At 35.9% G+C, this 12,301-nt stretch overlaps 2 protein-coding genes across 2 annotated transcripts; one reads left to right on the top strand and one right to left on the bottom strand.

Annotated features, from left to right (window-relative positions):
* The first annotated feature begins 1,368 nt into the window (after positions 1-1,368).
* On the top strand, positions 1,369-2,875 carry LOC106141163 (uncharacterized). The gene is made up of 2 exons (XM_013342820.2): positions 1,369-1,745; positions 1,954-2,875. The coding sequence occupies exons 1-2, from the start codon at positions 1,404-1,406 to the stop codon at positions 2,278-2,280; spliced, it is 669 nt and encodes a 222-aa protein (XP_013198274.2). The 5' UTR covers positions 1,369-1,403; the 3' UTR covers positions 2,281-2,875.
* Positions 2,876-3,223: 348 nt separating this feature from the next.
* LOC132904089 (uncharacterized) lies at positions 3,224-4,082 on the bottom strand. Its single transcript, XM_060954014.1, has one exon. The coding sequence runs from the start codon at positions 4,079-4,081 to the stop codon at positions 3,224-3,226; it is 858 nt and encodes a 285-aa protein (XP_060809997.1). The 5' UTR covers position 4,082.
* Positions 4,083-12,301: the final 8,219 nt, after the last annotated feature.

Below are 12,301 nucleotides of genomic sequence, written 5' to 3'. Positions count from 1 at the left end.
ATCCAATAGAATTTGCGTGATTGAATAGCATCCTCAAACAAGCACTCACGTAGGTTCATCAATTTTTTTGCATAATCTATACTAACATTATAAAGCTAAAGAGTTTGTTTGTTTGAACGCGCTAATCTTAGGAACTACTGATTCGAAATGAAAAATTATTTTTGCGTTGAATATACCATTTATCGAGGAAGGCTTTAGGCTATATAACATCACGCTGCAACTTTATCGAGAAAACAAAAAATGGACTATGTGAAAAAAAACGGGGAAAATTATTCATCCTTGTGGGCTTCAATGATGCTCAAAATAACAATTCCACGCGGACGAAGTCGCGGGCACAGCTAGTTCTTTATATTATCCGTATGAAGGTTTAAATATTAGTTTCTGAGACAACAGATATTCATTAATATATGAACAATACGCAAGATTTCATCAGTCTTATCATAGTCGCCGAGCGGAGCCGTTGATGGGATTAAAAGAATTTAGAGACATAGCTCCGTTATTTGTTATAGACTGTTCACGACAACATGAAATGTTAAAGGGATCAATTGATGTGAGAGTTGAATTCGAATCTGACCAAGACATACCCGATCAAACTGCTGCATATTGTCTGATACTAAACGATTGCATATTTGAATACAAGCCATTGAGCAACATTGTTAAGAAGTTATCATGAATGCTACTAAATAATCATAGATTTACAAGGGTTTAAGGATTTGAAAAATAATTTTATTGTTAAGGAATTTTCGATTGCAACTAAGGAATACACACAAACTTTCTTGGTTAAAGCACCTTATTCTTTAAAAACTCTTTCTGATGAAGAAAAAAGCGAGTTCGATGGTTAGAAAATAATATAAATAAAATAAAGAAAATAAAATCTGGGACTACATTGGTATGAAGGGTTTATCGATTATCGAGAATTCCGGCGAGTTATAATTCCATATTTAAAAAGTAAAAATGTCTTAATTAAAGGAAATGAGAAGATTGGATGGATTCAAGAGTTATGCAACGATTGTAAAATTACAGAACTGGGTGAAAAGGGTTGTCCTAAATTACTTAAATTATATGAGGATTATTTTGAGGAGAATAATCAGGTGTTAAATTGTGTTCATCATAAAAAAGGTGTGCTTTGAAAAATGCACTCTGTTTAATGCTGGGGCCACACTACCGGGAAATGCCATTAATTATCGCGTTAAGGGACGTTAACCGTAGATGTAGCCACGACTTAACGCAATAATTTGACAACGGCATTTACATTGTCGTTTGACGTTAGGCGATAATTCAAGTGGCGGTACATCAAAGAGAATAACGCGAGAATTAATGCGATAAAGCGGTCACACTACGTCAGTCAGTGTGCGTCGTGAGCGCGACGGGATCGCACGTGTGTTGTGTTTGCAATACATACTATGGAGTGGAGTAACGAGAAAGTAATTGCGTTTCTCGAGCTTCTGCAAACAGAACCATGTTTGTGGGATCCAAAACTGAAAACTTTCAAGAATCGAGGAACGCAAAGTGATGCTTGGCGCCGACTGATGGAATTAGTACCTTTTGAAACAACTATTGAAGAAATGAAAAAAAAGAAGGAAAGCCTGATGGGTTACTATAGAACCCATTTAAATAAAATTAAAAAATCTTTGAAATCCGGAGCTGGCAGAGATGACGTGTATACAACTAATTGGTTTGCTTTCGAAACGATGGACAATTTCCTACGAGGAGTATATGACAGTGGCCGCACATTTAATACGCAGGTAAGTTATTATATTAGTCTGTCAACAGTAGTGAGTGTTTCATTGTAAAATAATCACATACCACCTATACCAGTCCGAAAAATACTACATAGTTGGAACCCTATTGCTATCACTCAGATGTCAGTCTATTTATCTGTCCATCTGTCTGTCCGTTCTACTGTCTGTTCATCTGTCCTATATAATAAATATTCTTTTATTTTCTTTTCAGACACATGACGACATTGAGAATCTAGAAAGAAGTGAAGGTGATGGGTATAATGGAAATCAGAATAGTCCTCATTTTTCTACTGGAACAGAAGCAGCTTCGCCAAATATACAAGAAGAAAATGAAACTCGTCCAAAAGAAAATAAATCTCTAAATTATAGTAAAAAAAGACAAGCGCGAGATGAGTTACCTCAAGAAATCAAAGCAGCGCGACGTCAAATGGATGAAGCTTTTGAATTCATGAAAGATAATAAAGATGATGAATATTACATGTTCGGAAGACTGCTCGCAAGTAAACTAAAAAAAAATAAGAAATCCAAACACGCGTGAGATATTAATGAATGATATTCACAATTTAGTCTTTCGTGCATGTATGGCAGATCGACTTGAGCAGCAGTCTGCAGTACCTCAGTTTTCTAAAGCCCTGTCTCCACACCATCAAGCATTCAGCCCATCACCAAATCATCAACCATACCAGTCGCCTCCAGGCCCCTCCATATCCATGTCTCCATACCATCAAGCATTCAGCCCATCACCAAATCATCAACCATACCAGTCGCCTCCAGGCCCCTCCACATCCATGTCACCACACCATCAAGCATTCAGCTCATCACCAAATCATCAAACATACCAATCACATCCAGGTCCCTCCACATCCATGTCACCACACCATCAAGCATTCAGCCCATCACCAAATCACCAAACATACCAGTCGCCTCCACCTCACGATTCAAATAGTCTACCTCCAGAACAGTTTTCAGTTCAAACTCACCAAGACAATTACCTAGAAATACTACCGCCAACTCGTGCCTCACAAATAGTTATTACAGAGTCCGGTGAAATACAGATAATTAAAGATAAATAAAAATTGTAAATGCCATGTTAATTACTTCAAGAAACAAATAAATGAAAGACAAAATATATAGTATGTTGTTTTATTTTCCAAAGTAATAAAAACAAGACATTCGTTTATTTGAATAGCAAAGGGGTACTCCCTCGTGCTCCCCCTTGCTCTGCCCCTGACGGGAGCACCTATTTTGTGTTGTCGACACTTACAAATTATTATTCGTGGTCATGAAATGTTCTGCGAATTTATTCCTGACCTGGATTGCTGTTAAAGATGAACGTCGCGCAATATTCTTCATTGGCTTGAAAGCGCCTTCGCCTTCTCCAATGTCTATTCTCCAAGTTCCAGGATTTGTTATTCCTCCGTTGACGACTGTGTCAGTGTAGCCCGATGGGGTATAAATTGACCGTGAGTTTGAACTTTTTCTTAAAAAGTTATGTAAGCTTCGCTTGGTTGTAGAGCTATAGGTTTTCTAAGTACTCGAAATCGTGCAGACATAACACCAAATGCGTTTTCCACAACAATACGAACAGAAGAAAGTTTACGATTGAAATTTCGTTGCATACTTCCTTGAGGGTGGTCTCCGGGAAAAGGTTTTATTATGTTTGGGTGTAATGGAAATGCATTGTCAGCAACAAAAACGTAAGGCATATTTACATCGCCATCAGAAAGTGGTTCAGGTTGCGGAATGTTTAAGGAATTTTTCTGAAGCTTTTCGAATAAAACACAATCTCTGAATATACCACCATCACTGATTCTACCCTTACTGCCTATATCGCAGAACATGAAACAAAAATTACGATCCACTAAGGCCATCAACACAATACTAAACGAATGCTTATAATTAAAATAGTCAGACCCACTGTGAATCGGTGACACCAAGACAACATGTTTACCATCGATTGCTCCCAAGCAATGAGGAAATGTATCCCTAAAATCAGATTCCTTTTGTGGCCATTCGTTTTCATTCTCAGGTAACTTGATCATATCTTTCAATACAGATATGAGAGCAGTGCAACATTCCCTTACAATATTGGAAATAACTTGGTAAGACATCTTGAACAAATAATGTAAGCTTCTATAGCTATCTCCTGTAGCTAGATATCGTAAAGTAACTGCTAGTCGAGTTTTGGCAGGTATGGGTACACGAAATCTAGTTTTTTGTTTTTCTATCAAAGGCCCAACTTTGCTTAAAATTAACTCGAAATCAGATGCTGACATTCGAACGAATCCCTCAAACTGGTTGCTTGGTTCAGCTAGTAGGTCGGAGAATATTTCTTCCATAGTGTTCCTGCAAAATATAAAAAAAAACTTGAATACTATGAATGCTTGACATAAATACAGTCTTGGCCAAAAGTATTGAGCACCTTACAAATTTCACTCGATCACGGTAATTATGGGAGAAACCCAAATCTATTGTTTAAGTATTCTTTTGTCGGTTATCTACAAAGATTTTAAGATAATGACCTATACCGCAGCTGGCAATAAAACACCTGGGTGCAATAAAATGTGTCTTTTACAATTTTTGCATTTATTTTTTAGTTCGCTACCATCGCTCGTTGTGACAAAATCCAGTGATCTAGTGCGCCTTTGGTATTTTATTTCAAAGTTTTAAGTGTTATAGTTGCGATATGCCAAAACGAAACGAACTTTCTTTAGAAAAACGAGTGCAGATACAGCTTCTGCATGAGCAAGGGAAATCACAAGTAGAGATTTCCAAAACTGTGAAATGTTCGCGCCGATCCGTGCAATATGCTATTCAGCGATTCTCTGCTACCGGGTCACATGAAAATAGACCGAGAAACGGGCGCAAGCGCATCACCACATACCGTCAGGATCGTCAGATACTGAGAGAGTCATTAAGAAACAGGAAAAAAACATCTTCAGAGCTCGCTGCTGAGTTTTCAGAACAAATAAATAAAACAATTTCTGCTCGAACTACTCGTAGAAGACTTCAAGTACTGATATTAACATAAAAATAACATAACAGCATAAAATAGACAGTTTAACATGGTAATTCTGGTCATTTTAATATTTATTGAATTATTAAGCTAATAGACAAAGAAAGACTTACAGTGTTTTCTATTTTTTTTCATTCGATAATGATTCAATAAATTCAAACAATAAAAATTTACACTCATAAAATACAGAGCACGGTCAACGTCCATCTTTGCCGTTAAGTAAATTTTACGCCGTTTTTATCGCCAAACGCCAAATCACATTGGCCGTATTAAGTATAGCCACCTACTTTAGGGCGTTAAAAATTATCGCGATAATTACCGCGATAATGGGCATTGACGTTGGCCGCTAATGTGGCCCCAGCATAAAAAAGTGGTGTCAAGACAATTTTGTGTTTAATTCTTTAATTAAATTATAATTAGATTTTTCGAATAATAAAAATATTTTACTGAATAAAATATACCGTATTAAGTATAGCCACCTACTTTAGGGCGTTAAAAATTATCGCGATAATTACCGCGATAATGGGCATTGACGTTGGCCGCTAATGTGGCCCCAGCATAAAAAAGTGGTGTCAAGACAATTTTGTGTTTAATTCTTTAATTAAATTATAATTAGATTTTTCGAATAATAAAAATATTTTACTGAATAAAATATACTGTGTTCTTCTTATTTATTTAGGTTATGGTTCCTAATTAAACTATAAAATAAAGGCACATATCTTATAAATTTTACGTTTATTGATACTAGGCAAATAACACAAATCTGTAAAAAAAACACAATGACATGAAAACTGATAAAGGAAATTACATTAATTGACATACATTTTAAAACCAATTGGTATAACTATAGTTAAAATTTTTTTTTGAAATATTACTAATAATTTTTTCAGTCTGGTCCATAATTTCATCACCAACATCTTTTACCACATATTGAGAGCTTAATAAGACCCTATCGTCCTGAAGACAGTCACTTATTACTTGATTACACTCTAAGTCAAGCACTTGAATCTTGATCAGTCTAAGACCTTTGTGGGGAGCACTTTTTATCACAAACGATTGATGGGGAACATGTGATTTAACAATCTTTTTGGAAAAATCTACCTTATTGCGACCCCCCTTTAACTTCATTTTCCGTTTATGGGTACTTAATTTTGATTGTTCGGTGGGACGACTCTGTATCTTGAAAAGTTCTTCGGAGAATCCAAACGAATCTCGAGGACATTGAAATGACTCTGGTATTAATGTTTCACTATCTGGAAAGAAAGCGATGTCGCGTCCTGTTGTCTGTAACAAAAAATAAAAATACACATAACAATAATTCTAATAAAACGGGTTTGATCCCCGACCAGGCTAACATGGAAAAATTGTGTTTATTAGATTGACCTGGGTGGGATTTATTAAAAATTATAGTATCGTTGGTACTTATCCTGCGACACAAGTTTACCACTTACTATGGGGCTAGCTCAATCTGTGTGCTTTATCCCATCTTATCTATATATATAAAACTCTTCCGTTACTGAGTGACTGACTGACAGACAACGCACAGTCGAAACTACTGGTCGTAGACAGCTGAAATTTGGAATGTAGGTTCCTTGGGATATGTAGGGGAGCACTAAGAAAGGATTTTTGGAAATTCAACCCCCAAGGGGGGGAAAAGGGGTAAAAACGTTTCTATGAAAAATCTTATTCCTTGGGTTTATAAACTTGAAACTTGGCATGAACACGTACATAGGAAAGTAAATATGTTTGACATTATAAGTTTTTTCAAACTACCCTCCAATCGTGATTTAGGGGGTGCGATTGGGTGACTGATTTATTAACGCACAGCCGAAACCGCTCGGTATAGGAGTCTGAGATTTTGAACAGAGGTTCCTTTAGTAACATAAGTGAGCACTAAGAAGGGATTTTTGAAATGTCAACCCCCAAGGGGGGGAAACGGGATAAACTGAGCCGGGGCTGCGGGAAAGTTCTAACGAGATGCCGTGGCCCCGGAACGCAAAGGGCAACTGAAGGAACGAGGTGGGTTTTAGTCAGTAAAAGTCTGACACTCCCTTCCGTTCCACCCAGAGCGGGAGAGGTCATTTGATGATTTCCCATCCTTAAAAAAAAAAGACTTTGTATGACAACTTTCAGTCGTCTCTTTAACATACATAATAACATACATAATTATGTACATACATGCATAACATTAATAACATCACGCCTATTAATCCCTATTTTGTGTTAACACTACCCATACAAACAGCTACGAAATTTGTCCGCATCCATTTTCACCTAAATTCTTAACGTTAATGAGATTTACTTTTTATTATCAGGTCAACCTAATAGCCTCACATGTACGTATAACTTCGTAAGAATTTTCTTTCAACTCCTAACCGTTGAGGAGTTGTACCTTCCATCATCAGCTCATTCACATGGGATGATGACTATCAGACGCAAATACTTAAACAGATCTATGAAATTGCCAAAAACGTAATTGCCTGTAAATTTGAGGTTTGCCCTTGATTTCCCTGGAATACCATTATCAGATCCTGACTAGGTACAACGGGACCAACTTGAAAGTATACTCTACCGAACAGAAAAAGAATCACGTAAATCGGTCCATAAATCTCGGCGTAATCGGTATGCATAAATAAAACACCCGAATTTTATTTTCTATTAACTATCACGAGTTGTCTCGATGCTCGATAGATGGCGTTGGCATCGAGATAGATCGCGCTATGGTTTCGTTACCGTCATTTAGCTAGGTAGCGTAAAATATTTTAATTTATCGTGTAATTTTAGCAGCGCCCCTAGCGGACATACGCGAAACTACATATTACACACTACAAATATTTTGATTTCAAATTATTATTCGTTTGATTCATTAACTTTTAACTTGACTTATTTAACTTATTTTACTCTCTATTTCAGTTAATTTTTGATTTGTTGATTAGATTTGATATTTTTGATAGTATATTTAGTTAGTGTTGGATAAGTTTTATAGTGTGAGTTGATTTTTTAATATATTCTTCATTTTTTATTCATTTCTTTGTTACTTTATTAGTCTTAGTTAATTTCCATAGATATAGTTTTAGTTAAAAAATTTCTAATTAAAATGGTTCAAGAAATTTTGTTTGTTAATGGGAATTATATTCCTCACTAGCTGTGCCCGCGACTTCGTCCGCGTGGAATTGTTATTTTGAGCATCATTGAAGCCCACAAGGATGAATAATTTTCCCCGTTTTTTTTCACATAGTCCATTTTTTGTTTTCTCGTTAAAGTTGCAGCGTGATGTTATATAGCCTAAAGCCTTCCTCGATAAATGGTATATTCAACGCAAAAATAATTTTTCATTTCGAATCAGTAGTTCCTAAGATTAGCGCGTTCAAACAAACAAACTCTTCAGCTTTATAATGTTAGTATAGATTATGCAAAAAAATTGATGAACCTACGTGAGTGCTTGTTTGAGGATGCTATTCAATCACGCAAATTCTATTGGATGGATTTTGATGAAACTTACGTACACGGGAAGAATAATGCCTGGAATAGAACATAGTTTATTTTTCTTACAAAAGCAAAGCTCGGAAGCGCAGCTGTTAAAAAACGAATAAATTCTAAAGACGAAAAAGGAAATTATAATAATGGAAAGTTAAAGTATCTCTTTGTATACAACATTTGCTGTCTTGCCCATTGGAGACATCACAAATTAACTGTCACAGCTGGTGACCCGCGAGTAAGCGACGTAGAGCTGTCCGTGTGAGAAGCAAATCGTCCTGAGGTCGACTCCGGCTGCTCCAAGTGTTTGACCTTGCGATTTGTTAATTGTCATCGCGAAACATATAGCCATTGGAAACTGTACACGCTTAATTTGAAATGGAAAGTTGTTGGGAATGCGCGGTATAAAAACAATTTCACCAGCTGCACAACCAGTAAGAATTTTAGCTTCTATTATAATGTTATGAAGCGACACCACTTTAAGGCAGTCCCATTACAAAATGGAATGTCTACTTTTAGAGCAATTGTATGCGCGGGCAGTCCAGATGCCGAAAGTGAATTAAGAAACTCTACCGAATAAGTACCGATGCTTGCAGCATCTAATTTTGCCAGCGGCTACAATCGCGTTATTTCTTAAATTCTCGTGGCGCCATCTCGTATCGGATGGTCAAAAAATAAATATCTAAACCACGGGAACTAAATCAATGGTGAAATGGTAAGTACTGGCGTTACTACATGTGTGTTATTCCTGCTAATCTTGAGGAGCATGGCAACCGTCGCCGATGCGGGGCGCGTCAAACCCTACCTACATAAAAAAAAATTCTTCTCAAAGATGTGGTGAAACAGTAAGTGCTGGCGAAACTAAATCAATCAATAAAAGAAGTTTTAATTATATAATTAATTAAAAATTTTGCCAGCGGCTACAATTGTGTTATTTCTTAAATTCTCATGAGGCGCCATCTCGTATCGGGTGGGCAAAAAATAAATATCTAAACCACGGGAACTAAATAAATAAACAAAGCATAATTAATTTAATCAATAAAATGCTATTTTTTCAATCATAATAAATATGATAATTAAATATTTATAGATTTTTATATCGATTCAAAAATGACGAAGTTCCAAACAAACTTGCACCCCCTATTTCATCCCCTTGGTATAGAATTTCAGGATAAAAAGTAGCCTATATTCTAATCCAGGTTACTAACTATATCTGTGCCGAATTTCGTTCAGATCCGTTCGGTAGATTTTGCGTGATGCGCGTACAAACATACAGACAGACAGACGGACAGACAGACAGACAGACAGACAAAAATTAAAAAAAAAAATGTTTTGGCTTCTATTGACCCTAAAAAGACCCCTTACAATATTTTTTCTTAAATATCTTCAATGTACAGACAATGTTCAGTTACAGTTTTATGATATGTATGGATATGATAATTAATTATTTATAGATTTTTATATCGATTCAAAAATGACGAAGTTCCAAACAAACTTGCACCCCCTATTTCATCCCCTTGGTATAGAATTTCAGGATAAAAAGTAGCCTATATTCTAATCCAGGTTACTAACTATATCTGTGCCGAATTTCGTTCAGATCCGTTCGGTAGATTTTGCGTGATGCGCGTACAAACATACAGACAGACAGACGGACAGACAGACAGACAGACAGACAGACAGACAAAAATTTAAAAAAAAAATGTTTTGGCTTCTATTGACCCTAAAAAGACCCCTTACAATATTTTTTCTTAAATATCTTCAATGTACAGACAATGTTCAGTTACAGTTTTATTATATGTATGGATATGGATGTATGGATTAAAAATTTTGCCAGCGGCTACAATTGTGTTATGTCTTAAATTCTCATGAGGCGCCATCTCGTATCGGGTGGGCAAAAAATAAATATCTAAACCACGGGAACTAAATAAATAAACAAAGCATAATTAATTTAATCAATAAAATGCTATTTTTTCAATCATAATAAATATGATAATTAATTATTTATAGATTTTTATATCGATTCAAAAATGACGAAGTTCCAAACAAACTTGCACCCCCTATTTCATCCCCTTGGTATAGAATTTCAGGATAAAATTAGCCTATATTCTAATCCAGGTTACTAACTATATCTGTGCCGAATTTCGTTCAGATCCGTTCGGTAGATTTTGCGTGATGCGCGTACAAACATACAAACAGACAGACGGACAGACAGACAGACAAAAATTAAAAAAAAAATGTTTTGGCTTCTATTGACCCTTAAAAGACCCCTTACAATATTTTTTCTTAAATATCTTCAATGTACAGACAATGTTCAGTTACAGTTTTATTATATGTATGGATGCTGTGGTAGATATAAAAAAAGATGGAGCCTGTTTATATAACCGAATTACACGTGGGCGAAGCCGCGGGCGGAAAGCTAGTCTATATATATAAAACTCTTCCGTTACTGAGTGACTGACTGACAGACAATGCACAGTCGAAACTACTGGTCGTAGACAGCTGAAATTTGGAATGTAGGTTGCTTGGGATATGTAGGGGAGCACTAAGAAAGGATTTTTGGAAATTCAACCCCCAAGGGGGGGAAAAGGGGTAAAAACGTTTCTATGAAAAATCTTATTCCTTGGGTTTATAAACTTGAAACTTGGCATGAACACTTACATAGGCAAGTAAATATGTTTGACATTATAAGTTTTTTCAAACTACCCTCCAATCGTGATTTAGAGGGTGCGATTGGGTGACTGATTTATTAACGCACAGCCGAAACCGCTCGGTATATGAGTCTGAGATTTTGAACAGAGGTTCCTTTAGTAACATAAGTGAGCACTAAGAAGGGATTTTTGAAATGTCAACCCCCAAGGGGGGGAAACAGGATAAACTGAGCCGGGGCTGCGGAAAAGTTCTAACGAGATGCCGTGGCCCCGGAACGCAAAGGGCAACTGAAGGAACGAGGTGGGTTTTAGTCAGTAAAAGTCTGACACTCCCTTCCGTTCCACCCAGAGCGGGAGAGGTCATTTGATGATTTCCCATCCTTAAAAAAAAAGACTTTGTATGACAACTTTTAGTCGTCTCTTTAACATACATAATAACATACATAATTATGTACATACATGCATAACATTAATAACATTACGCCTTTTAATCCCTATTTTGTGTTAACACTACCCATACAAATTGCTACGAAATTTGTCCGCATCCATTTTCACCTAAATTCTTAACGTTAATGAGATTTACTTTTTATTATCAGGTCAACCTAATAGCCTCACATGTACGTATAACTTCGTAAGAATTTTCTTTCAACTCCTAACCGTTGAGGAGTTGTACCTTCCATCATCAGCTCATTCACATGGGATGATGACTATCAGACGCAAATACTTAAACAGATCTATGAAATTGTCAAAAACGTAATTGCCTGTAAATTTGAGGTTTGCCCTTGATTTCCCTGGAATACCATCATCAGATCCTGACTAGGTAACAACGGGACCAACTTGAAAGTATACTCTACCGAACAAAAAAAGAATCACGTAAATCGGTCCATAAATCTCGGCGTAATCGGTATGCATAAATAAAACACCCGAATTTTATTTTCTATTAACTATCACGAGTTGTCTCGATGCTCGATAGATGGCGTTGGCATCGAGATAGATCGCGCTATGGTTTCTTTACCGTCATTTAGCTAGGTAGAGTAAAATATTTTAATTTATCGTGTAATTTTAGCAGCGCCGCTAGCGGACATACGCGAAACTACATATTACACACTACAAATATTTTAATTTGAAATTATTATTCGTTTGATTCATTAACTTTTAACTTGACTTATTTAACTTATTTTACTCTCTATTTCAGTTAATTTTTGATTTGTTGATTAGATTTGATATTTTTGATAGTATATTTAGTTAGTGTTGGATAAGTTTTATAGTGTGAGTTGATTTTTTAATATATTCTTCATTTTTTATTCATTTCTTTGTTACTTTATTAGTCTTAGTTAATTTCCATAGATATAGTTTTAGTTAAAAAATGTCTAATTAAAATGGTTCAAGAAATTTTGTTTGTTAATGGGAATTATATT

This window comes from Amyelois transitella, chromosome W (genome assembly GCF_032362555.1).
Source record: "Amyelois transitella isolate CPQ chromosome W, ilAmyTran1.1, whole genome shotgun sequence".
Taxonomy (NCBI): Eukaryota; Metazoa; Arthropoda; class Insecta; order Lepidoptera; family Pyralidae; genus Amyelois; species Amyelois transitella.
This window is presented reverse-complemented; position numbering and strand designations above follow the sequence as displayed.

Excerpts from the sequence above, each read along its gene's own strand:
- LOC132904089 (XM_060954014.1), bottom strand. The coding sequence starts at position 4,081 with ATGGAAGAAATATTCTCCGACCTACTAGCTGAACCAAGCAACCAGTTT.
- LOC106141163 (XM_013342820.2), top strand. The coding sequence starts at position 1,404 with ATGGAGTGGAGTAACGAGAAAGTAATTGCGTTTCTCGAGCTTCTGCAA. Across the intron at positions 1,746-1,953 it reads GCCGCACATTTAATACGCAG|ACACATGACGACATTGAGAA; the intron begins GTAAGTTATTAT and ends TTTTCTTTTCAG.